Source organism: Chelonia mydas, chromosome 3 (genome assembly GCF_015237465.2).
Source record: "Chelonia mydas isolate rCheMyd1 chromosome 3, rCheMyd1.pri.v2, whole genome shotgun sequence".
Lineage (NCBI taxonomy): Eukaryota > Metazoa > Chordata > Testudines > Cheloniidae > Chelonia > Chelonia mydas.
The window spans coordinates 79,743,548-79,766,538 of NC_057851.1; the positions used below are offsets into that span (position 1 = coordinate 79,743,548).

General features: G+C 43.1%; 1 protein-coding gene and 1 long non-coding RNA gene across 4 annotated transcripts in view; one reads left to right on the plus strand and one right to left on the minus strand.

The window, feature by feature from the left end:
- SEC63 (SEC63 homolog, protein translocation regulator) overlaps window positions 1–22,991 on the minus strand; it is a 100,893-nt gene that overhangs the window by 70,960 nt on the left and 6,942 nt on the right. For both annotated transcript variants that reach the window (XM_037894584.2, XM_037894585.2), the window contains exons 2-3: window positions 9,728–9,827; window positions 8,682–8,796 (exon numbers count right to left, since the gene is read on the minus strand). In XM_037894584.2, the coding sequence (XP_037750512.1) occupies window positions 8,682–8,796; window positions 9,728–9,827 (215 nt within the window). The remainder of the gene's footprint in view (window positions 1–8,681; window positions 8,797–9,727; window positions 9,828–22,991) is intronic.
- Window positions 1,817–21,611, plus strand: LOC122465021. Of its 2 annotated transcripts, none has more exons than XR_006289533.1 (3): window positions 1,817–1,973; window positions 5,935–5,938; window positions 21,600–21,611. It is a non-coding gene; the product is annotated as an uncharacterized LOC122465021 (long non-coding RNA). The 2 variants fall into 2 exon arrangements; XR_006289534.1 differs by lacking the exon at window positions 21,600–21,611 and adding an exon at window positions 20,029–20,038.

Sequence of the window (22,991 nt, forward strand, 5' to 3'; positions counted from 1 at the left end):
CCTTTGCCAATTTTTGCTGCCCATGATGCATTGATGTCACCACAGAGAGAGGCAGTATCCAACTCACAAGATCTTCAACACAGTGCCTTTACCGGGACCAAAACAGGATACTGTTGTATCACAGCCTGAAAGTCCATGAGCAGCTAACAATCCTGGTACAATGTTCTGGTGTTCCTCTGAAGTAGCACAAATGTCTGTTACAGCTCTCTCTTTAACTGGTCCATATTCACTAAAGATGTGAGGCCCTGTTCAAGGTAATGGTGCAAGAGTAAGAAAAATACATCAGTATTATCTGATAATACTGATATTTCCACCAGTTTCTCTTTTGCAATCACCACAATTTGTTGTACATAGATGTTGTCAGCTTCCTCATGTGAGGTGGCTGTATCTCCCCTGTTGATTACCACACCTCGTTGGTTTATTTCAACTGGAGTGTTGTCTCTACCTTTGATTAAAGTGCAAACTAATAATGTGTGTGTCACTAGTGAAACTTCTTGTCTTAAATGAGTTTTGTACAAATTATGTCATCAATTGTATCTGAATTTCAGTAACCATCAAGACAACTTTCTGTGGAGGTAGCTGTGTACATCTAGTGAACTGATGTGCTCTGCTTGCTTCTGTAGCACTGCTAGATCTTGTGCCACTCTTTGCGCTGAAGTTTTTGTACCTATCAAAGACAAGGTATATATTACCTGTTGCAAGCTTGTGTTCAACGCAGACTCTGAAATTGATCACCGAGTCCTTGATACTACTTGCTAACACCTGTACTACCCAAAGAACTGCAGAACCACCAATGACTGTGCAGGTGTCTTCTTGTGAATATGTCTTACTGACCCCTCTGTCTGCAGCTGCTTCTTTAGGTAGACTTAGCCGTGGCAATCTTCAGGTCACCAGAGTCAATGAACATTGATATTGGTAAAGGATCCAAATCATATGACAAAATATTCTTGATGTCAACCCCTCATGAACTTGTTTGTAAGTCTATCACTCTTTAATAGATACGGTTAGTGTCAAATACTTTTGCTGGACCAACCTGTACATGCTTTGTCACTACTTGTGTCTCTACTATCCTTAATATTGTGTCAGAGAAACATATGGGAGAGCTACATTCAAATTCCTGCATTTCGCGAATTCCAAATGTGTGCATTTACACTGACTGATGGTGGTGCCACTCTACCTCGGACAATGTTTAGTCTTGCCTCTGGGTGTTTAGTGGGTGCACAGGTCTAACTTCTTACTGATGGCTTCTCTGTTCATTGCAGAAATCCTTGACTTCAATTCTTCTTTGGGGATCTCTTGTACTTGGGCCTTGTGTACTGTATTTCTGTGACACTCTGGTTTCAGAGTGATCCTAGTGATGCAACCATGCCTTTTGTCTAGATTCAGGGGGAGGAGGGAGCATACCAACATGCTATACTGCTAATACAGACTTAATTAGCTAGGAGGTACATTTGTTATGTTCCTTATACAAAATATTAGTGTGAAATTTCATTAAAAAAAAGTATCTAGGTAGGTGGGTTAAGGGCGTGTGATTGTTGCAGAGCCCTAGAGGAGCAGGGGTCTGCACAGAGAATGGCTGACACCCTGTCTCCTGGCAACTGACGGCCTGGGTCCCTTCTCTGCAAAGGTGCCAACTGAAGGTATTGGAGAACAAATAGATCAGGTGGTCTCTGGCCCAGGAAAGAGACAAAGGCCAGAGGAGGGGCTGGAGAGTTTCAGTTTGGAGCTGGCTGGGGAAAGAAAGGAAGGCCCAGACCCGGGGTCTGGCCTCCCTGGCTTCAAGATGGACCTGACTGAGGTGTCCTTTTTCTTGTACCTACAAGCTCTGTTTTGGACTGTGTTCCTGTCGTCTAATAAACCTCCTGTTTTACTGTCTGGCTGAGAGTCACATCTGACTGCGAAGTTGGAGTGCAGGGCCCTCTGGCTTCCCCAAGAGCCCCGCCAGTGCGGACTCGTTGTGGGAAGCGCACGGCGTAAAGAGGGGATGCTGAATGCTCCGAGGTCAGCCCCAGGAAGGCCGAAGCTGTGTAAGCTTCTTGCCCTGGAGACAGTATGCTCACAGAGAGGAGGCCCCCCCAGAGTCCTGACTGGCTTCGTATGGACTAGTTCCAGAGAATTGCCTGGTGACTCCGTGACAGTTGGTAATAAGTGCTAATATTTCAAAATGCTCAACAGTGACAAGGTATCATCAGGTAGTTTCTTTGAATTTAGGATCTTGAACATTCAGAATGCACACAAACAAAAAAAAAACCCCACAACACAACCCTCCACACACAATGAACACTAAAACAAGGTACTGCTAAAAATTTGTATTTGGCTATCAGAGAGAACCAATGGCTTCAATTCTGAAACTAGTTAATCTCTGGAAATGGACCAGACCATCAGATATGTAGGACGTTAGAAAGAAAGCTCACAGGTAAGAAGGAAATTTTCTTCTCACCAGCCCCTCCTTCCTATATCTTGCAGCCTGTACTGTGAGATGTGCAAAGCATTACTCACCTTTAGGGTACGAGGAGGATTCAAACTATATACACGGAAGACTGACCCCAGATTACTGCTGTGGCAGCACATTCTGAAGTACCTTTCCCCCACCCCTCAAAAGCTATATTCAAAGAAGAAAGGACATTAACCATGACGACTATGTAGCTGCCTTTCAAATTTCTTCATATGAAGCACAAGACTCTTCTGCCCAAGAGGTAGTTGAACCCTCAGAATGGGCAGTAATGTTACCTGGTGGATTCACTCCAGTTTTTTTTGTTTTTTTCTCCTTTTGACTGACGAGTGATAAGATGAAGAAAGCTGTGCGTTTCGGATTAAATCTCTCTCAAGTGCACAGAAACACAAGTTGTCCTAACATCTAGTGTATGCCATTCAATCTCCTTTGAAAGCATAGGACTAGGAGGCAAAGCAGAGGCTGAAACAAACTGGCACCAGTGGTGATCTCAAGTCTCACCAGCTCTGACATCAGATTCACCTGCTGGAATCTCAAAGGGATGAGCCCACCATTTGAGGGACGAAGTGATTGACCTAAGAAGGGTGATTCTCCAATCCCGATTGGTTGCAATTTCTTGCTACTACGGTAGGAGGAAATTCTGGAGCATTCTCAGATAAAATCTGGCCCATTGGAAGGCATCCACACATGAAATTAGCATACTGAGGAATTGCGTCAGGATTTTTTGTGATATCTGATGACACATGGTGAAGTAAGGAGAGGATCTTCTGTCATGTCTCCTCTGAAGTGAACACCTTTGTGTCCAAGATCACTTCTGAATGCAGAAGTTGCTGAGATGGTTGGAGGGGACTCACTGGAGATTATATTCACCAGAAAACGACAGTCTTGTAACAAGGTTAATCTCCTCTAGAGCTCAAAAGGCCATTTGAAAGAACAAGGACCAGAAGATATGATCCAAGTAAGGATGAGTGTCTTTGCCCCACACCCGCTGTCAGGAATCAGGCCTGCAGCTGATCCAGTCTACCAGCAACCTATGAGCACAGCTAATCTGTAGTACGCTGCCTGATTGATGGGAAGCGTGAGCAGATCAGTTCTTAAGCCCAGCAGCAGCTACTCAAAGCATTGGCCCACAACTACATTAGTTCCTGTGCCTATTTGTTGCCAGCCTTGCTCCTCCTTATTCCAGCATCAGCCCCTGCACTTCTCCCATCCTGCCTCACTCCAGGTAACCCGGCTCTGAACCTCAGTTCCGATTCCTGACTTCTGTCTTCAGCTCTAATCCTCGACTCTGGCGTCTGACCCTGGAATCCTATTTCTAGCTTCCAACTCTTGCTCAATGCACTGGGCAAGACAGGCCACATCCCCATCTCTAACATTCACCAAGAACAGCTAAGACCACCAGGATCTTTGTGAAGACTCGTGGGGTAATCACTTGCCAGAATGAGAGATCTCTCTATTGAAATGCTTCCCACTGTAACAGAAATTTAGAAATTTTCAGCAGCTCTCCCTAAATGGCATATGTAGGCAGACCTCCCTGAGGTCTAATGCAATCAAGAAATCCCAGGGTAAGAGTCATGATGATAAACTTTAGTGTTTCCATCAATTTGTTGAGGGACTTGAGCTCTAATATGGCTCATGTCCCCCATCCTTCTTTGGGAACATAGAGAATATTGAGTAGACTCCACCAAAATCTGTCTCATTGATACCAGCTCTACAGCTCCACTGCATAGAAGGTTTTTGATCAGATTCTTTGATCTGGGGGAAGACTATGAACTTGTCTCTGGGGGACTTGATTGCATAATATTGTGATGGCATAACCCTGTAGAACCATCTAGTACTCACTTATCTAACTAACCCTCGATGGCATAACCCTGTAAAACTGTCTAGTACTCCCTTATCTCCCATGTGTGTTCAAATTTCTGAAGCCTCTCCCTCAAATAAGACATCTTCTTGGACATGGGGCCCTTAAACCAGAAATCAACGAGCAGTCTTGAGGATCGTCTCATATAGTCCTATTTTAAATTTCTCTATCTACCTCTTCCAGATCCGTGGATTTCTTATGGGCTAGTAACTGTGAAAGGAAGATGGTAACAAGAGGCAGGAGGTGATGAAACAGAAGAGAGTTTCCTCTCACTAGCATCTGCTGCTGCTTAGTCCACGTCCTCATGAAACAACTTGCCCCCATGTACTTGATTGAGCTCACAAGGTGTTTTATTTGTGTTTCTGCTTTCCAGACACAAAGCCAAGTGTGTCTTCATGACACCACATTAGCTGCTCGCTCCATGGTCTCTAATTTAAGGGAGATCCAGAAAACTGCTAGCAAGATCTTGTTCAAGCTCGTTTTCAGTTTTTTTATCTTGAGTCAGGCCTCGTTGGCTCATACAGTCTATCCAGGCTAGAATCACCCTGACAAAACAAGAGTCTGCTGCAGATGCCCAAAGGCCTCTAAGTTCTTTCTTAGAAATGACTGGATTTTTTCAGTCTGTTGGCTCTCATGGTAAACTCTCCCTCTCATTCCTTCAGAGCGTCTTTGACCAAAGTGGCAGCTGCTACATCTACCTTTGACCAAAAGTTTATGAGAACACCTCGATGTGTCTTTTGGGGTGCTTGTCTTCGTTAGGAAATGCCCCGCCAAGCCTTGATTACTTCTTCAAATACCAGGTACAGTGGAACACAATTCTCTCTTTGCTTTAGCTGGAAAATATTTCTAAGAGGCTTTCTTGGATTACTCTGGAATTGGTGGCTCCTCAAAAGTCTCAGGCAGCATTTCCAGTGTGGCAAGCACCTTCCATAACACACGATTAAATACCTGTGGAGGGAAAGCCTCTCTTGCAAGTCATCCTCTAATTCTGCTCAGTCTGAGCCAGGTAAATCCCCTTCCTCCAAGGAGATCAAGATGGATGAGGAGAAGAAAGAATTTCACATCTCCCTCTCATTCTCCAATCTCTTCACTTTTTTGATCTTATGAACCTTAAACTTTTTTCTCTCTCTTTTTTTTTTTTAATATACTTGTGATGAGCTAGAGGAGGAAGAGTCCCTCTTCTTTGATTTTCCCTTTTATGTAAGTGCCACAGTCCCTGCAAGAGCACCTTCCTCATTGCTTGTAATGGGAGACTCAAGGACAGAGTCTGAACTAAGGAGCATTTTGAACCTGCAGACTTCCTTTTTCTTTTCTTGCCTTTTCTGGCATACGTAGCCACAGGTTTCCACTCTGAGGTTCCTTTCAGGCCACAATAATTTTTTTGGGTTGTGGGCAGGATGGCTAAGGCAACGTCACATTTTACCCCTTTTCCAAAGAGTCCTGCTATCTCCCGGGTAGAGGCAGGGAGGTTTGGGAGGGGGGCAGATAGAAAAAAAATCTCTTCCTCCTTCCAAAGCTGTTTCCTTTGTCGAAAGATGCTTCATTGGCATGTAACCTGCCTGTCCACCCCAGACTGAAGTGCAATCACTTCATTATTTCAGAGGGCAATACTGAGGTTGAGGGGGGTAGTAATCCCCATGGAGCTATTAATGGGGAAGAAGATGAATGGTCACTTGCCCACCCCTCTCCCAACAGTCTGCACTGCGGACAGGAGGAGTTAAACAGATCATCTGCTTAATCACAGGCAGTTGCAGCTCTTCCCCACAGAAGGCTCTGGATTAGGAGATCTGCCTGTGCTGCCTACTGCATACTAACTCCATAGCCCAATTTCCTGGCTTGGCAGAGATCTGGCCCTCACATTGGCTGAGCGGCTTAGGCCCCATGGCTGGAGGGCTACATAAGGACCTGGCCCACCCCTGCACCTTCAGGTCGCCGTTTAGTGTGGCTATAGGATCTTCTTTGCAGCTGGACAATCTGGTCCTAATACTCCTGAACAGGAAAAAGAGACTTGAGGACATTTGTGACCCTCTCTTTCCCTACCTGCCACAGCCCATGAAAGATGGGGAAAACAGATCTGCTCTGGCAGTAACACACTCTGCAGGACACGGTCTGAGGCAAACCTGGTTCAGAAACCCCCAGCAAACAGAGCATTTAAAAAAAAAAAAAAGTTTTAGGAGTCTCCAATTAAAAAAAAAAATCTGACTGTGACTATGTCCTATCCTGATAGGCATTGCTATAAAGAGAAGACCACTAGGTCTCCAGTCTTCCCAGAAATAGAGGAAAAGAACTCGGGTTCTCCACAGAGGGGTGGTCTTGGCCACAGGCTAACTGTCAATCTTTGTTCTGACTCCAACCAGCAGGTAGAGGGGTGAATGCCTCACAATACAGACTGTCTGTCAGAGACAGAGGTTGAAAATGGGAATGCTTTGAAATTGAATCTCCTTTAGGAACCTATTTAGATGTTTCAGGAAGGACTCTGCTTTGTTTGTCCCTGATTTTCTCAGGCTAGAAATAGGATGGGGAACAGGTTGTAATACTCTGATCTGAAGTAGTTGATGGATGATTTCATTCATGTCATGGCCTTTCCAGGACTGATGAAGTTGGGAATGGGACAAAGCTGTTCCTGTAATTCTAGCACAGCTTCACTGGGTACTCCCTCTGGACAACATATAGTGACCTCATTTGGTCAAAGATATAGGTAACTTTTGCTCCCACACTGAAAAAGCCTGGCACCAATTGGGGATCTAACACCAGACAGCGCTGGTTGGGAGACCTATATCCGAGGCCACGGAGGGCAGTTATTCACCCTGCACTTGTTTTAGCTTCCACATGTAAAGGGGTAAAACAGGAAGAAACACTTCAGACTCCTTAAATTTGCCAAATGACCTGTATTCTTTTCTATAGTGTCTGGCAGGACTGCGAGTTGACTTTTCTGATTACTTTGAATATCCTGTTTTCCGTAAGTTTCCCACTGTATCACTAAGATAGCTGGGAACTGATTTTCCAGAGCATCTGATCCCATGGATCAAAGTCCCATATACCTGCATGAAACAGATTCAAATCCCAATGTCTTTTTCACCCCACAGGGAGAAGCCCTTAGGCTGTGAGATTTTTATGTTGAGGGGAACCAAACGTGCAACACTGTCTCTCCATATTTGCATTGCTTGTGAAAGCCTGTGGAGACTCTTTGGTATCAGATCACAGTTCATAGTTATTTTTGTTGTTCTGATGCCACTTGAGAAAGCGTGCGCCCAAAGGAGAGCTCGGACATGAAAGCCTGCCTGCATCTGGCTGCCTGTGAAGGCCACTCTTTCTAGTGAAAATCTCCCCCCACTTAGAAACAACGAGTTCCTGACCGCCAGGGAAAATAGCAACATTCTTCCTTCAATAGCAATATCAGGCAGACACTGCAGGGATTCCATCTCACTGCCATGGGCAGTAAGAAGGAATTGAGGGACGGTTGGATCTGTGCCACTCTTTATGCCCTCAGGTGGGGGTCGAGGATGCATAAGGACATCTAAAATGCAGGTGAGACCCCCCCCCCCAATGGACACAGTGGTCAAAAAAATCTGAATTCTGCATGCATGGGGCATATGCACACCACAAGTGGAATCCATGTGGACAATTACTCAAAGATGAACTGGAAGGAACTTCAGCAGGCGGCGCATTCCCCTGCTGCCAGTGATGGCCATGTTTGGTTCTGCCCCCAAACAAACAGGCTGAAGTACCCATTGTAAAAGTTCTGTGGAGCTTAGAACAAAGGAGGAAGTGCCTCAACAGCAGTTTTACATAAATGGCACAATTTACCTTACATTAAGAAGAAAAACTAGAACACAGCAAGTAGATGTGAACCCATATGAAGTAGGGATTGTTTATACAGCTTATCCCACCCACATCACCTAAACTGCTCCACAAGTCTAATGTGCATAAAGGGCTTTTGTGCAATGTTGCACCTCAGACTAACTTCTCTTGGTAGGTCTACTATGTTGTCAATATGTATGACTGTCCGCAGCCCATAAGGATATTCTCTCCAGCACAGTCCACACAAGTCTGGTTTTTGCTCTGAAATTTTTTCAGACAACGCTTAGCTACGATTACGTGAGTCATTCAAAACAGATGAAAACTAAAATCTTCATCTCAATATACTGTATAAGAGACTTGAAGGACTTTGGTATTATAGTTACAAATTAAAAAATACACACTAGCAATGTTCAGAAGGTAAAAGTTAACTGCATCTTGAGGCATGCTTTCAACCCTCACGGATGCTCTCACTAGTATTTCCTCCGGCTTAGTTTTACATATAAAGCAAGTCCTAAGCATGCCATATTAAAGTAATGTGTATTACCCAACAAGGGCACTATTACTTACTGGGTCCAAATGTAAGACTTCATAAGGGTTGTATTCTTGATATTCTCTGTCTGTTTTGGAAACTTTGTATGCAAGAAACAGAAACAGCGCCCATCCAGCAAGAAGAATTGCTTTCCTGTTTAGAAAGAATATGAAGGGTAAAATAAAATACACACAATCCTCCTTACTTCTAACATAACACTGTACAGGTAATTTGTGAGGCTAATTTATATAAAAAACACTTAAGGACCCCACATTAAATAAATAATGAGATCCAAAAAACCAATTTTAGAACAAATACCCTTGGTGATAAAATGGTTTCGTCTGTTGAATGACTGGGCTTTTTTAGTGCTGTTTACATAGACAAGCAAAACAGTGAGTTTCTACACTTCCACACCCTCTACCTCCACAAATCAAAAAATCTCCTTCAATAAACAGAACAGACTAACAAACAAGAAAGTCTCTCTGTTCCTCATTTACATAGAATATTTTGCACCCAATAATGGATGCAAGTTCTGCTTTTTTTAAAAAAAAAAAAAAGCAAAATACAGAAAAAAGGAATAAAACTGAACAGCTGGGAAGTGAAAGGGAGGAGAGAGGAGGAGATGTAAGAAAGCGTAACAAACAGTGGGGGATAAAAACACAGGCATTACATTTAAGCGAGCAAAACATCTGAACATCTTTCTATGTATTGTGTTTAACTGGACATCAATAGTATTGGTAATTTGAGGAAAGGGACAACAGAATTCTGCTCCATTATTGATAAGATCCCAACAGTAATCAACAATTTGTCCTGGGTCTACCAGGTTAACTGAACAGGAATTTAAGAAGCTGTAACATGAGTGGTTTCTCTCTGAATTTCAAGCCCTATTAGATATTAATAATTAACAAATTTTCATTATGCAATTGTAGCAGATTCTAATAGTCCCTTTCTTTAAAAAGTTATGAAACCTATTACATTATAGAACTAGTTCCAGATGCTTTAATTAAAACTTTAAATTTATGTAAAAAAATACAAAATACAGTAGTAATTTAAATGAGAAGTTACCCAAATGAAATATACTTACTTTATTGTAGGAATTATGTTTTGTTGTGGTTTTAATAACCGCAAACGATACCACAGACATCTTCCATATACTTTTCTTATATTTTTTAATCGAATTTGCTCTGCAAAAAAAATTTAAATGGCTAGTTAAAATTTAATTAGAATTTACGTCAAATGCAAAGTGACAAGGGAGCTGTTATCTTGGGGTTTGCAGTGCAATTCCAGTTTGAAACTTGAAAGAGCTTCATAATCAAAAAAAGCAGTGAGTGAATTACAGATTTGTTTCCTAGGCATTTAAATGGTACGAAATTTGTAAGTAACGGTTTAACTCGGATTGCTCTACACCACCTACTACAGGAACCAATTATCTTTTTTCTGTGTATCTTGAAACAAGAATCACTGCTGAAACAAAGTCAGGAGATGTAGCTTGTCTATTCCATGCCTTACTAGTCTCACATGTGCAGTTTGAAAGCTAGTTAACTCCGGCAAATGATCTCCCCCTTTGATATCAGCTGCAGTATGCAGGGGCAGAAAAAGAAGATAGCATATGAAATGGATCTTGGAATACAACTGGGGAGTGTGAATTGGGGACATTTTTTGAGCAAGGCACTGGAAGAACTAAAAACCTTCAAATACTGTTACCCTCTTCCTCTTTGTAACACCCACTTTGTGAGTCTTATTTTTAGTTAGACTGTAGCTCTTTGGGGGCAGAGACATATCTACCTAGATGTAGAACCCTGCATGGATACAAAATTTGTATCTGCATCTGATCTGCAAACATAGTCTGTGGTTATAAAGCAGATTTCTGCAGATTTGCAGGACTCTACCTATATGTTTGAACAGCATCTCATATGAGGTCCCAGTTCTGACAGGACGTTTGGCAAATATAAGAAATAGCAAAGAACTAGGAGGCTAGCCACCGAGAGGTTTCTTCCCCAAACATTTCAGAGTGGGTGGGGCAAATCTATGGTACAAAATTTCCCCAAGAGTGGGAGCAATCTGTCTATATTTAAAGAGCTTTAATTATATTTTGGTATTACCTGGGATCAAGCTAAAGGTGAGAGAGAGGTTTCAGGAAAAGAAGTACACTGTGATGGAAAGTGAAGACAGTTTATGGAACCCCATAATGGCTTTGATGGGAAGAGAATCCCACCAATTGTGAGAAGCATAACTTATATGGCTGTATAGACGTTCTATAGGATTAATTTTATATTATAAATGGGCTTCTTGATTAGTTTTAAAGTAACTTCTCTATCATGTTGTAGATTTCATAAGAAACTAAAATTGCTTTATCTGCAAGAATAAGAGCATTTGTCTACATTTAGATTAGCAGAGAAGAAAGTGGAGATGATGAAATTTGTCATGTTTTAATTAATTTTATTTTTGCTAATAAATTAATATAGAGTGACTGGTTTTGTTAAGCTAAAATTTTTCCTATTAGTTATTTTTATAGGGGTTTGATTTGAATTTTCCCTAAACTATTGACACAGTATCATCTTAAGACCTTTCATCCAAATAAGACCATGTCAGCCTCCTCAAAAGAGGTTTTACGTGTCTGGATTTCTGATTTTTGCAGGGTTACAGACCAAGAGTCACTGTGATATGGAAAATGTGTTTGTTTGTTTTTAATTTCTGGCTTAGAGGGACTTTTCCAACACTGATGCTTGTTAACAATGGCCTCACATCTGACTGGCCCAAAAGCCTTGGATGGAACAAGCAAAATTCATCATACGAATCAAAAAGTAACACTGAAAATCCTTGCCTTTTGATCAACAAGAAAACTGAAGACTGAAGCTCCAGAATTTCCAAGAGTGATCACCTTGGGGAGAGGAAGTCTCAACATCCACAAGCCATTCCAGCCTCTGACCAGTCTCTCCCTGCACCAGAGGCAGCCCACTAGTGGGAAACATTGTGCCAGCAGAACATCACTGTATTAATTGCCATTCCAACTCCTACTCTACAAGCGTCCAGCAGGCTGCACACAAATACTGAAAAGTTCATGAACTCCTTGTGAAAACAAGTGTCTTATTTTTCCAGTTTCCATATTTTACTCTGGGTTGTTTTTTTTTATTATTAACTGGGAGATGTCCCAGCCTTTTTATTTTTAGGGTGTGAAAGTAAGTGTAGCTGTGTGCACACATGTGGTATGAGCATCCATACAACAAGCCCAGGGAAGGCATCTGAAAGGAGTTCCTCAGGTTTAAACCGCCCTAAATACTGTCTCAAAGACACTCATTACAGTGTGTTCTGTGTTTAAAGGTCCCGAGAGACTTGAGATTATCGTCTCTAATTTCTGGTAAATAGGAAGTTTAACAGAACTCTTGATAGACAAATGTTGAAGTCCATATTGTAATATCTCCTTTGAGGGATATGGAGGGGAGGAAAGTGTCAGACTTTAAATTCCTATGTGGTGGCTAAGAAGGCAGTTTTAATACTGGTTTCAGTATTGAGATATTTAATCGGCTTCAAATTATAGATTTGATTGACTATGGTAAAATTCTTTAGTTAGGATTTATACCCAAATGGACAGTCATGTTCTTATACTCCTTAAAATGTACAATGATTAATTATTTTTGGTATTAATTTAATGATGTAACTCCAATCCATTACTGAGATTAACTTGTGCGATATGATCTGAATTTGATCTGATAGTTTTATTTTTAGTTTATCATCTTAACTTTGATATGTTTTCTAGATTTTGTTTTAATAAAAGTTTTGGCACCCACTGTGGAGGCAACATACTCCACCACTCACTACCTCTTATTTCCCCCTGGTTCAGTAGAGGTATCCTCCCCTCCACAGCATAACGAAAAATCCCTATACTGTCTCACTCATGATATACTGCAGTCCTCAGTATTTCCATACTGTTTTTCAGCATGTAATAGCTTCAGCTTTGTAAATTCTGCACAGTGCAAGAAAGAAGGCCGGCATACAGAGCTGGACAACTGGGAGCCCTTCTTGAGGGAGAAAAGTGGTGCAGGAGATTGACAGCTGTCAGAGCTATGCTTCAGATTGCTAAGCAAGGATCATGTGATGGTCTGTCCCATCATTTCATGGCTACTCAAAGCCTGTAAGGAACATTTCACAATCTCCTGTGTAGCAGGTGTAAGTTTACATGAGAATACTTTTCCTTGATGCTACACTAGTTTTGTGAGGGCAACAGAACTCAATTATCTACACAGAGTTTCATGAGTACCTGGCCAAAAAAACCAAACAAAACCAAACAAAAAAACCCCACACTGTTATTATGCAAAGAATGGCTCTCCCTATCCCTACGCACTTTGGCATTGTGAAACATTGTGAAAGCATCAGCACAGGGGTGCCAAGTATTCACTTTTGTGCACAAAGGTTTTCTGACAATAGCGTCTTAAGCCTAATCACATCAAGACACCCTGCAACATTTCCACAGAAGGTTTTTTTGAGGGGTTCATGTCATCTGATTCAAGTACTGCACTGCCTGTGAGTCCATTTCTATAAGGCAACCTTGTCTCCTCTCTTGGCAGTTATAAAGTAACCAGATCCCTGCAAGTCACTTTTCTCTGCAACGCTTGCAATGTAGCTTTGCTTCCTGGAGTTCTGAAGGAAACATCTTACTGCAACAACCCCCAGATGGATCCGACAAGACAAAAGAAGGTCTCCACAGATCAGAAGGGCTGCAGAGGGAGACACCTTTTTTTGCCATGACCCGGGTCTCGAGAAGGCTCCTCCAACGGCCATATAAACAGACTATGATGCAGAGGTACAGAAGGCTATGTGGATGCCTAAGTCTACCTCATGGAAGTCGGTGGTAAAAGGTACTGCAACTCAACCACACAACTCAGATTATAGCTCTATCTACTACAGCAACCAGACCTAATCAATTATGCCAGTCCATCCTTGACTAGCAGTGCAGTACAGCAGACCCCTCCTTAACCCACTTGAAGGGAGACCTCACACCCTCCCTGTGTGAACAGACACAAAGGCCCTTAAGAGCCAACACATTCCTATGAAGGAGCTGTCTCTATGGAACACCTCATTACCACCTGCTGTACCAAAAGTACTTTCCCAATCCTTTCGAAGTCTAAGGCAAACAAAGCCTTTGTGACATGGTTACACAGCTAAAGGCCAATCCTAGATATGGGCCAGACACTGTCCCTAACTGCTCAAGGCACCCCTCTCTCCCACTTTTATGAGTGTCTGCAGGGTGTAGTAGAGAGGAGAAAGCCAATGGTGAAGTGACCCATCACTGGCATCAGAAACTGTTCCCTATTCACTGTCATGGTATGTACCAAGTCCTTAATCTCTTTATCTTCTGAGGAACCCCTTGACTAATGGACTCTCACTTTCTGAAGTAAACTTTACATGAACCATACATTACCTTGCAGCATATTGGAAGCTAACAATTCACACATGGATTTACTAGTTATGAAATAGTTTAGCATCTTCTGGCAAAGCTGTACCACTCATGCCAAACTGAAAAAACAAATACCTTATCTCATTGTTTACTTTATATTTATGCCCAGCAGTCACTCCCAGATGCCTACCAACAGCAGACTTGAACGCACAGTCAATGAGTATGGCTGGGGCTTATGCTGTATCCCTCAGCTACTCTGGGACTTTGCCAGATATGCTTCTACAGACTCTTTTCCATCCCAATATTGCTTAAAGGGATGGCAGACTGAGATAAATCCTGAATGGCTGAGGTCAGTTTGGGCAAGATTAGAGGCTTAATTTGAGCCCATGGTGTGCACACACACAAAAATCTTAAAACAAGGTGATTTTGTAGACAACTTGGTTTTAGGGTTGGGGGGGCAGAGAGAGGAGGTTGGTTGTTTTAATGGGGTCTCTCTCAATCTCAGAAAACCCTTACCCAAATGATGCCAAATTTTGACCACTAGTCTTATCTCCACAGTCCCATGAGGCACAGCAAATTTCAAGATAATTCAGGAAAGTAAGTGGAGTTTAGAGCCCTTAGGACAGCCATATTTTAAAACAGGAAGCAATGCTCAAACTATAGCAGAGCAGCAGTGTGGCTATGGAAGTGGCCATTGAACATGCTACTGTATCAGAAGCATCTAATGCAGCCTGTAGCGACATCTGGGAGACTAACTGTCCTTCAGATACAATGAATTTAAGCTCTTCACTATGTTCTTGTGGGAGAATCTCTATAAATCGTGACAAAAGTGGGAAAAAGGTTTAGAAAACCTGATCTGTGAGGAAAGATTAAAAAACTGGGCATGTTTAGTCTTAAGAAAAGACCACCGAAGGAGGGACCTACGCTAAGAGCTGTAATAAAGCAGATGGTGATCAACTGTTCTCCCTGTCCACTGAAGGTAGGACAAGTAGTAATGGGATTAATCTTTAGCAAGGGAGATTTAAGTTAGATATTTGGAAAATATTTAACTAGAAGGATAGTTAAGCCCTGGAACATGCTTCAAAGGGAGATTGTGTAATCCCCAGCAATGGAGGATTTAAGAACAGGTTGGACAACACCAGTCAAGGATGGTGTAAGTGTATTTGGTCCTGCATCAGCATAGGAGGGCTAGACTATATGACCTCTTGAGGTCCCTTTCCAGCCCTGCATGTCCAGGATTCTATGATAAATAGGGATGGATAGCAGTGCAGGTGAAAGAGGTTGAGGGCTCATAAGAAAGCCATGACACCCCCAGCTCTGCCACTTCCCCCAAGTGCCCTGTAGCCCCAGCTCTGCCAGCACCCCACACAGTCCCCTGCAGCCTCCAGCTCTGCCAGTGCACTGCAACTATCCTAAACTCCCAGCTCTGCCAACCTTCCTGCACACAGCTATTCTCTTGTACCATAGTTTTCCTTTGCTCCAGCCACTGGATGCATGTCGGATTATAAAAGGGGGAAGTAACAGCAACAGAAACATCTGCACACCAGGAAGTGAAGACTTCAGGGAGATGCATTCCCTGCTTGTGGTGGGAAGGCCCACTTACAGCTTGGAGTGGGGAACGCACACACTGAATGGGTTGAGGCATGATGTGCTGGAGCAGGGCGAGTGGGGCCCAGCTGATGGGGGTGGCTAGCTCAGTACACAAATTGCAGGACATGATATGTACAACTGCCTAAATAACCAACTCCTAACATATCTTCTCCTGTTAAAAAAAACTAGTAAATTCAATGGCAAAACACACTATCAGAGTTGCTGCTTGGTGGTACATCACCACCTTGCAGAATACCAAGTTGAGCAAAACTTAAGCTTCTAAAAACCAGGACATGCACAGTTAAGGTTGCCCATGCAACTTTAACTCTACTGTCTTTCAGCAATGTGTCATATGCCCTATTAACACACATACCTTTATTCTGCCAACTCCACAGTTGCTTAAACGTGCAAGCTCTTCACCTCGTTTTACAACCCCTGCAAGATTTCACTTAACACTACTTAATAGCAAAAAGGAATAAACACAGTTGCCCACACCATGTCCCCTCTGTTCCATGGAACTGGCAGTAGCCAATGGCAATTATTTGGATACACTCCAGGTACAAGTCAGTGTATTGGCTGTTAAGTGCTCCTACACTAATAGGTGGAGACAGTAGTTGGGCCTGCTTGGTAAAGGTGTGTTAGTAATATGAGGCCATGTGTGGGTTTTATTGTGATATGTGAAAGAGCTGTGATTATGATTGAGGATAGCTATAATTTCACACACACACACCCCCGATGCATGTGAACAAAGGGAAGAGCTGCATGCGTACCTTCAGGATGCAGAATGCATCACTTCAGTGAAGAATTGTGTACATTATGTAAGTAACAGGGTGTGACAGATATGGCAATTTCCTGCAATATCCTTGCAAAACCTTAAACATAATCCAGTAAGTATCTTTAGAGTTTATTGTATTAATTAAAAGGTTACATATTACTGTGGGCCGGGACTGCATGTAACCTCCCTAAGAGGGAGATGGGATGTGAACCCTGGGAAGCATATGAACTTCAAAGGACTGTACTGAACAACAGGCCAGGAGAGAATAGATATTCGGGACAAACAGTATCAAGTATTTACCTGAGGAATCTCTAGAGAATGCAAGCTCCCACCTCCAGTTATGCAAAACTCCTCCTTTTGAAGCTATGCCCTGAGGAAGGGACCATTGTCTATTGATTACTTGTTCCCAGACCCTGAAGATCAAAGGCCCAAACTGTATAGAAGAAAAACTAACCTATGCATGGGCGTGCTTGTTCTGAGTCAAAGCTGTTAAGAACTTGTAACCACAGAAAAAACCCTTTGTGGGGTTTTGAAAGCCTGACTCCTGCCAGAGCCCTCCTGGAGCTGAGGAGAGGAAAGGCGTGCTTTCTGGTAAGTTTATTAGCATGAGTGTAGGTTGTTTTCAACTTAAGAATACGTGCTTGTTTAGGCCTGGTCTGCACTAAAACATTAAATCAGCTTAACTACATTCAGGGGTGTGAAAAATCCACATGCCTGAGTGACACAGTTAAGCCAACCTCACCCCCCCAGCGTAAACAGAGCCAGGTAGATGGAACAATTATTCCATCAACCTAGCTACCCCTCTCAGGGAGGTGGATTACCTACACCAACAGGAAAACCCTTCCATTCCACACAGGTAGTGTCTACACAAGGTGTTCTCAAACTTCATTGCACCACGACCTCCTTCTGACAACAAAAATTACTACATGACCCGAGGAGGGGGGGCCAAAGTTGAAGTCTGCCCAAGCCCCACTGCCCCAGGCAGGAAGGCCAAAGCCCAAGGGCTTCAGCCCAAGATGGGGGGCCTATGACCTAAGCCCTGACACCCAGGGCTGAAGCTGTCGGGTTCAGGCTTCAGCCCTGAGCCCCAACAAGTCTAACGCCAGCCCAGTTCGAGAACCACTGGTCAACACTGAAGGGCTGCAGCAGCACAGCTGTAGCATTTTAAGTATAGACATCTGCTTAGAAAAGGCTGTGTGATAACTTATAGAACTGTGAGCAATTACTGTTTATCATAGGTGCCAACTCCGTGGGTGCTCCAGGAAAAAATTTAGTGGGTGCTTAGCACCCACCAGCTCCCCGCCCCCCCATCCAGTGTCTCCCATTCACTGGTGGCCTCGATCAGCTCCTCCCCCCCTCCCTCCCAGTGCATCCCTCCCACCACAATCAGCTGTTTCACAGAGTGCAGGAGGCATTGGAAGGGAATGGGGAGGAAATGTGCGGGAGAGGAAGGGTGGGGGCTTGGGTGAAGGGGTGGCTCAGAACTTGAGCACCCCTGGGGCCCGGAGGAAGCCAGCGCCTGTGCTGTTTATAGCCTGTGAAGAAAAAGCAAAGCACAGACACTGGCCTGTTTAGACAGCCTGATTTACTGGGAACACCACAAATGTAGTCAGGGAACTATGCAGCCTGAAAAAACCCTGGTCAGGGGGACGGGGACGGGACACGATGACAGACACAGGCTCTGTCCAGGAGAGGTGACATATGGGAGCCAAAAGCCTAAAAGTGGGTGCCCTTGGTGGACCAGGGAGGGAAAAATACATGTGCAGTTTCCCTGAACTGTGACACATGAGTTTTATAATAAAGTGTATTGTCAGTAGCAAGAGGGGATATGAGAGCAGTCCAAGCATTTATTATATGCAATGCACTCCAGGTAAAGTGCATGTGTTTGAAATCAGGTGTAGCTGCACAGAACTGTGGAGGCAGAAGTTAGCTCTGCTCGGTAGGTGTGTGAGAGATCTGTGGATTAATTTAAGGTGTGAATACTGTGATGTGATATGAAGAGATCTAGGTATTCTCCCCAATTTTCCTATGGGGAAACAAAGTAAGTGACCTGAGTGACAGTTTGGGGAATATGTCTGTGTCCAGTCACGAATTCCATTTGGTTTTATGCTATTTGTACTTATAACAATGATAGTGAATTAAATCATAATCTGGTAGTAGTAAACTGACATGTAGCAAGGTAATATGCTGGAAAGACAAGACAAGGCCACCAAGGAACATTGAATCAACAATGAATAGTTCTACTCTGTTGGTGTTCTGTGTTTGAAAAGTGCCTGGCACAACAGGGTCCTGGTCCCTGTCTAGGGCCCCTCGGCACTACAGTAATACATAAATACAAACAAACAGCACTGACTTCTGATAGAACCATTAACTCTGGGGGGAGGGACAGCTCAGTGGTTTAAGCCTTGTCCTGCTAAACCCAGGGTTATGAGTTCAATCCTTGAGGGGGCCATTTAGGGATTGGGGCAAAAATGTGGGGATTGGCCTGCTTTGAGCAGTGGGTTGGACTAGATGACCTCCTGAGGTCCCTTCCAACCCTGATATTCTATGATTCTATGAATCCTCTATGCCCAGAAACCCACACGTTCCTTTCTTTAAGAAGTCTGAGTTCCTTGCTTTAAAATTGTCACATGGCCCCCAAAGATCCGAACTATAAACCAGAATGCTTGCAGGGATGGGAGAGCATGCATTAGCTACTGGGGAGGCTTAGGAGTATCAACACTGGTCTCAGGGCCCTGTGTTCATGATGGGTTCTGCAGCCAAATGAGGGATGCCAGACAGGGAGTCTGCACCCTGATAGTGTGCCTGGGTGGCCAGGACTAAAGAATGTCTGGATGCTGCTCAAACCTAGTTGGCTTGGAAGTATATGGGATCCAAAAGTTGGATCCAATACAATACCGGTGATAGTCCACTTGGGGGACTCAGCCAGAGCTTTAACAACTTGCACAAGGCCACAACGGAAGTCTGAATGCATCAGTTCCTTCTCCAGACAGTACGTTTATGCCTCCTTCAAATTCTTCATTTTATGTAAGAGGAGTTCTTATTGGTCATGATGTGGCATTTTGACATGATCATGTACTTAAGTCTAAATATCTCTTCTTCCACACTACTGATTACTTCACCTAGTTTTGAATACTTGAACCAACCAGATTCAGGGTTGGTCTACACTGGCAAGTTTTGTCAATGAAACTAATGTTGACAAGGGAAAAAAAACCTGACAAAAGCAAAGTCGCCAAAGTGTGTCTACATTTGCTCCCGTGGTCGACAGATCGCGTCCACATTCGGGGCACCTTTGTCGACAGTGAGAGCAATGGACTCTGCGTATGTATCCCACAGTGCCTGGCAACAACATCTGTCACTAGGCATTGTGGGAATACGAAAACGGAGCACAGCGCATCCTGGGATGTGCAAAATGTACTGTCATGCACCACTTTGTCCGCCACCCCTCCAATGGTTTCTGGCTTTCTTTTGCGCCGTTCTTCCCAACTGTCATTCTTTTGTAGTGCACGCCAGCATCTGCAGTGAGAGAGGATAGATCCCGCACTTCTCTCTTATGTGCTGTTAGCTGTCATGAGGACATCATGCATGGCAGCATAGTTACTCGCAGAGTTACTCACAAAGTTAGCAGAGGATGAATTGCAGGCACCCAAGTGTGATATGGACAGCAGCAACTTATCAGTGCTTTGTGCATTCACAGAGCAGCTGCATACAGTACCTTGCAGTGTGTACGCTATCACTGTTTTGTCGCCAAAAGCCATTTTTATCACCAAAAGCCATTTTTTGGCAACAAACCTTGCAAGTGTAGACAAGCCCTCAGTATTTTTTTTTATTTTAAGATTGAATTCTCATGCCCATCAGATGTTTATTAGATTATAAAGCACTGTGATGAGTAATTTTCTGTGCAAAGGAAGTTTTAAATAAAGGAGATAATTTCATTACAGCATTCTTCCTTAGCACCAATCTTCAAATGAATAAATGCTTAAGTGGTAATGCAGGCACACAAATCCTTTTATGTTTTAGCAGGAATGAAAGTATCATCCTATCTTCAAAGAATTAAAAGAATCCCTCTTCAGCAAGCAATTTTAAAGTAGTTATGCTTTAAAGCCTCTGAAGGAAAAGTTGTAGACACTCATTAAAAGTGCTAATTTTGTGCAACTCTTAGCGTGAGGTGTCAGTTTTTGGAAGAAGAGGTGGGAAGAATGATCATTTTCAGCTATGTGACCCCCCCCCCCCCATCTGTCTAGAACTCTCCCTTTATCCCTCCAAATCATCCATTTTTAAATTCCACCATAAGCCTCAGTTTTCACTTTATTAGCTCTGATCCTCACTGAATACTTATTTGTGATAACTGCATTAGCTATACTTTGTGTTAAAAGGAGCTATTAATGGAGTAATGCCATTTTAAGTTACTTCAGAGAGATTCAAGCAGCACAGACTTCTTGAAATTTACAATGGAAGTTTTGCTTGCAGACCCCCTTTCTGAGGATCTGATCTCTCTGCTTTGTGCTCAGAAGTTTCTATCTTCCATCGAGAGATGGAGTGACAAGTGGCTGATACTGAAATGGTTTCTAACATAGATCAGGGGGTGGTCCTCATAATGCAATAAGCCATTTTGCTCCTCTACACACTATGCATCTCCTTCATTTGACATTAGCGTCTGCCAACCCACACTGAGACAAGAATTTAAAACCTACTCTTGAATGTGCATTTCTTCTACAGAAACTTAAAATGTTCTAAATAAGTCATATTTTAACTTACTCTTACAAATAGAAAACATTACAACACCTGAAATAAACAAAAAACCTCTAGTTTTCAGTTTGCTTTGTGCCTTTGACAGCACAGCACATTTAGTCCATTTTGCGGTCTGGCACACTAGAATCTGACGGCTTGTGCAATGCCCTGAGGAAGCACACCACCACATTCTTCTCCAGGCCTTGAAAAAAAGGTGGTTAACAGGAGGAGCGGCAAAGCCAATCTGAGTTTGGGGACAGGTAAGTGTCTCTTTTCCCAGACTCTTACACAACTTGGGGAGGAGGACTGGCACAGCCCCCTTTCAACTCTGGACACTTCAAGGGTGCCTGGAAGTAATTTCATGGGGCAGTCCATGGGTCCCCTTCATCTTCACCATTCAGAACCTTCCACAGGCTCAGATAGACCCCTGGCTGCTTTAAGCTCTTTTGCAGGACATGGGAAAAGCAGAAGAGGCTATGTGCCAGGAAAACAAAGGTAAGTGACCCCTCCACCCCACACCCCTTTGTGGGACTGTGGAGAATAAGATAATAGCAGTGGCATAGGCCAACCTCCTTGAAAGGGGGTGGGACAAGGTGAAGTACAACTGTAGCAGAAAGCAGCTCTATTCTGTGCCCAAGAGCCCCTCCAAGTAATCAGGTTGCTCAGAGTGCCACTGAACTGCACCAGGATCAGAACTGGTCTGCAGACAGATACTAATGCAAGTACACAGATGTGGCCAGTGCTCCCATACATGCTTTCCTGATGCAGTGCTCATGCATGCTCCCCTTTCTGTGTGAGCGCATGCCCGGGATTTTAAAACCAGAGGCTGTAGTGTAAACATACCCACAAAAACATTATGTACATCAGACTGGCAAATCCCACTCACCTGCTCAGTACTGAGCAACATAAATCACTTCCTAGACCAGCATTTCTCAAATGCAGCCACCACAGGCTTTTCTTGTGGCCACAGCCTCCTCAGTGGTGATTGAGGACAGGGGCTTGGTGGGGAGCACCTTGTGTTCCTATTCTGTTTAGGTCCAGTAAAGAATACAGACAACTGTACATTATTTTTATGATTGAGTCTGCATAAAGCCCTACATAAATAAATTATACTGATTTGGACATGTATATGTGCAAATTTATGTGTTTTTCCTAACGTATTTTAGGAAAAAGTGTCAGAGCTGCCACCAGCAAGAGTTGGTGGCCACACTCTGAGGCCACCAAACTTTTTGTTGTGAGAACCCCGGGACACAGTGTTTTCTCTGCAGCTCTTCTCAAATGGGAGCACAAGATCAGATCAGGGAATTTAATGCAGGTTTTCCACATGAACACAGAGCAATGTATATACCTTTTCTAATAAGAACTAACAGTTTTATTTAAAATTTTTGATGCTGGTAGCCCCTGAACTATCAGTGCTATGAACCATTTTTCACTAGTGGATTAACAAAAAATATGTAAAACTTGCAAAATCTAAGTTCCTGAATTCCTGATAGCAGGTGTCCCCATTTTCTGCTCCTGTTTGCCCCCAACCAACACTTATGCACAGAGACACATAAATGAGGGTGGTAAAATAAAGATGGCATTCATCTGTTTATTTGGAAGCAACATGGTCCAGTGGATGGGGCACAGATTGAGGAATTAGATCCAAGTTTTATTCTCCACCACTGATTTACAGTACGGTCTTGAATAAGGTTTTAACCTTAACCTTGTGCGCCTCAGTTCCACATCACTAAGGGGATAATACTCATCTACTTCACTAGTGCTTTGAGACCTACAGAAAAAAATGCTATATAAAGAAAGTTACTGGTAAGTAACCTAACAACACTCAAAGAAACTCTGCATATTTCAATTTTTGGG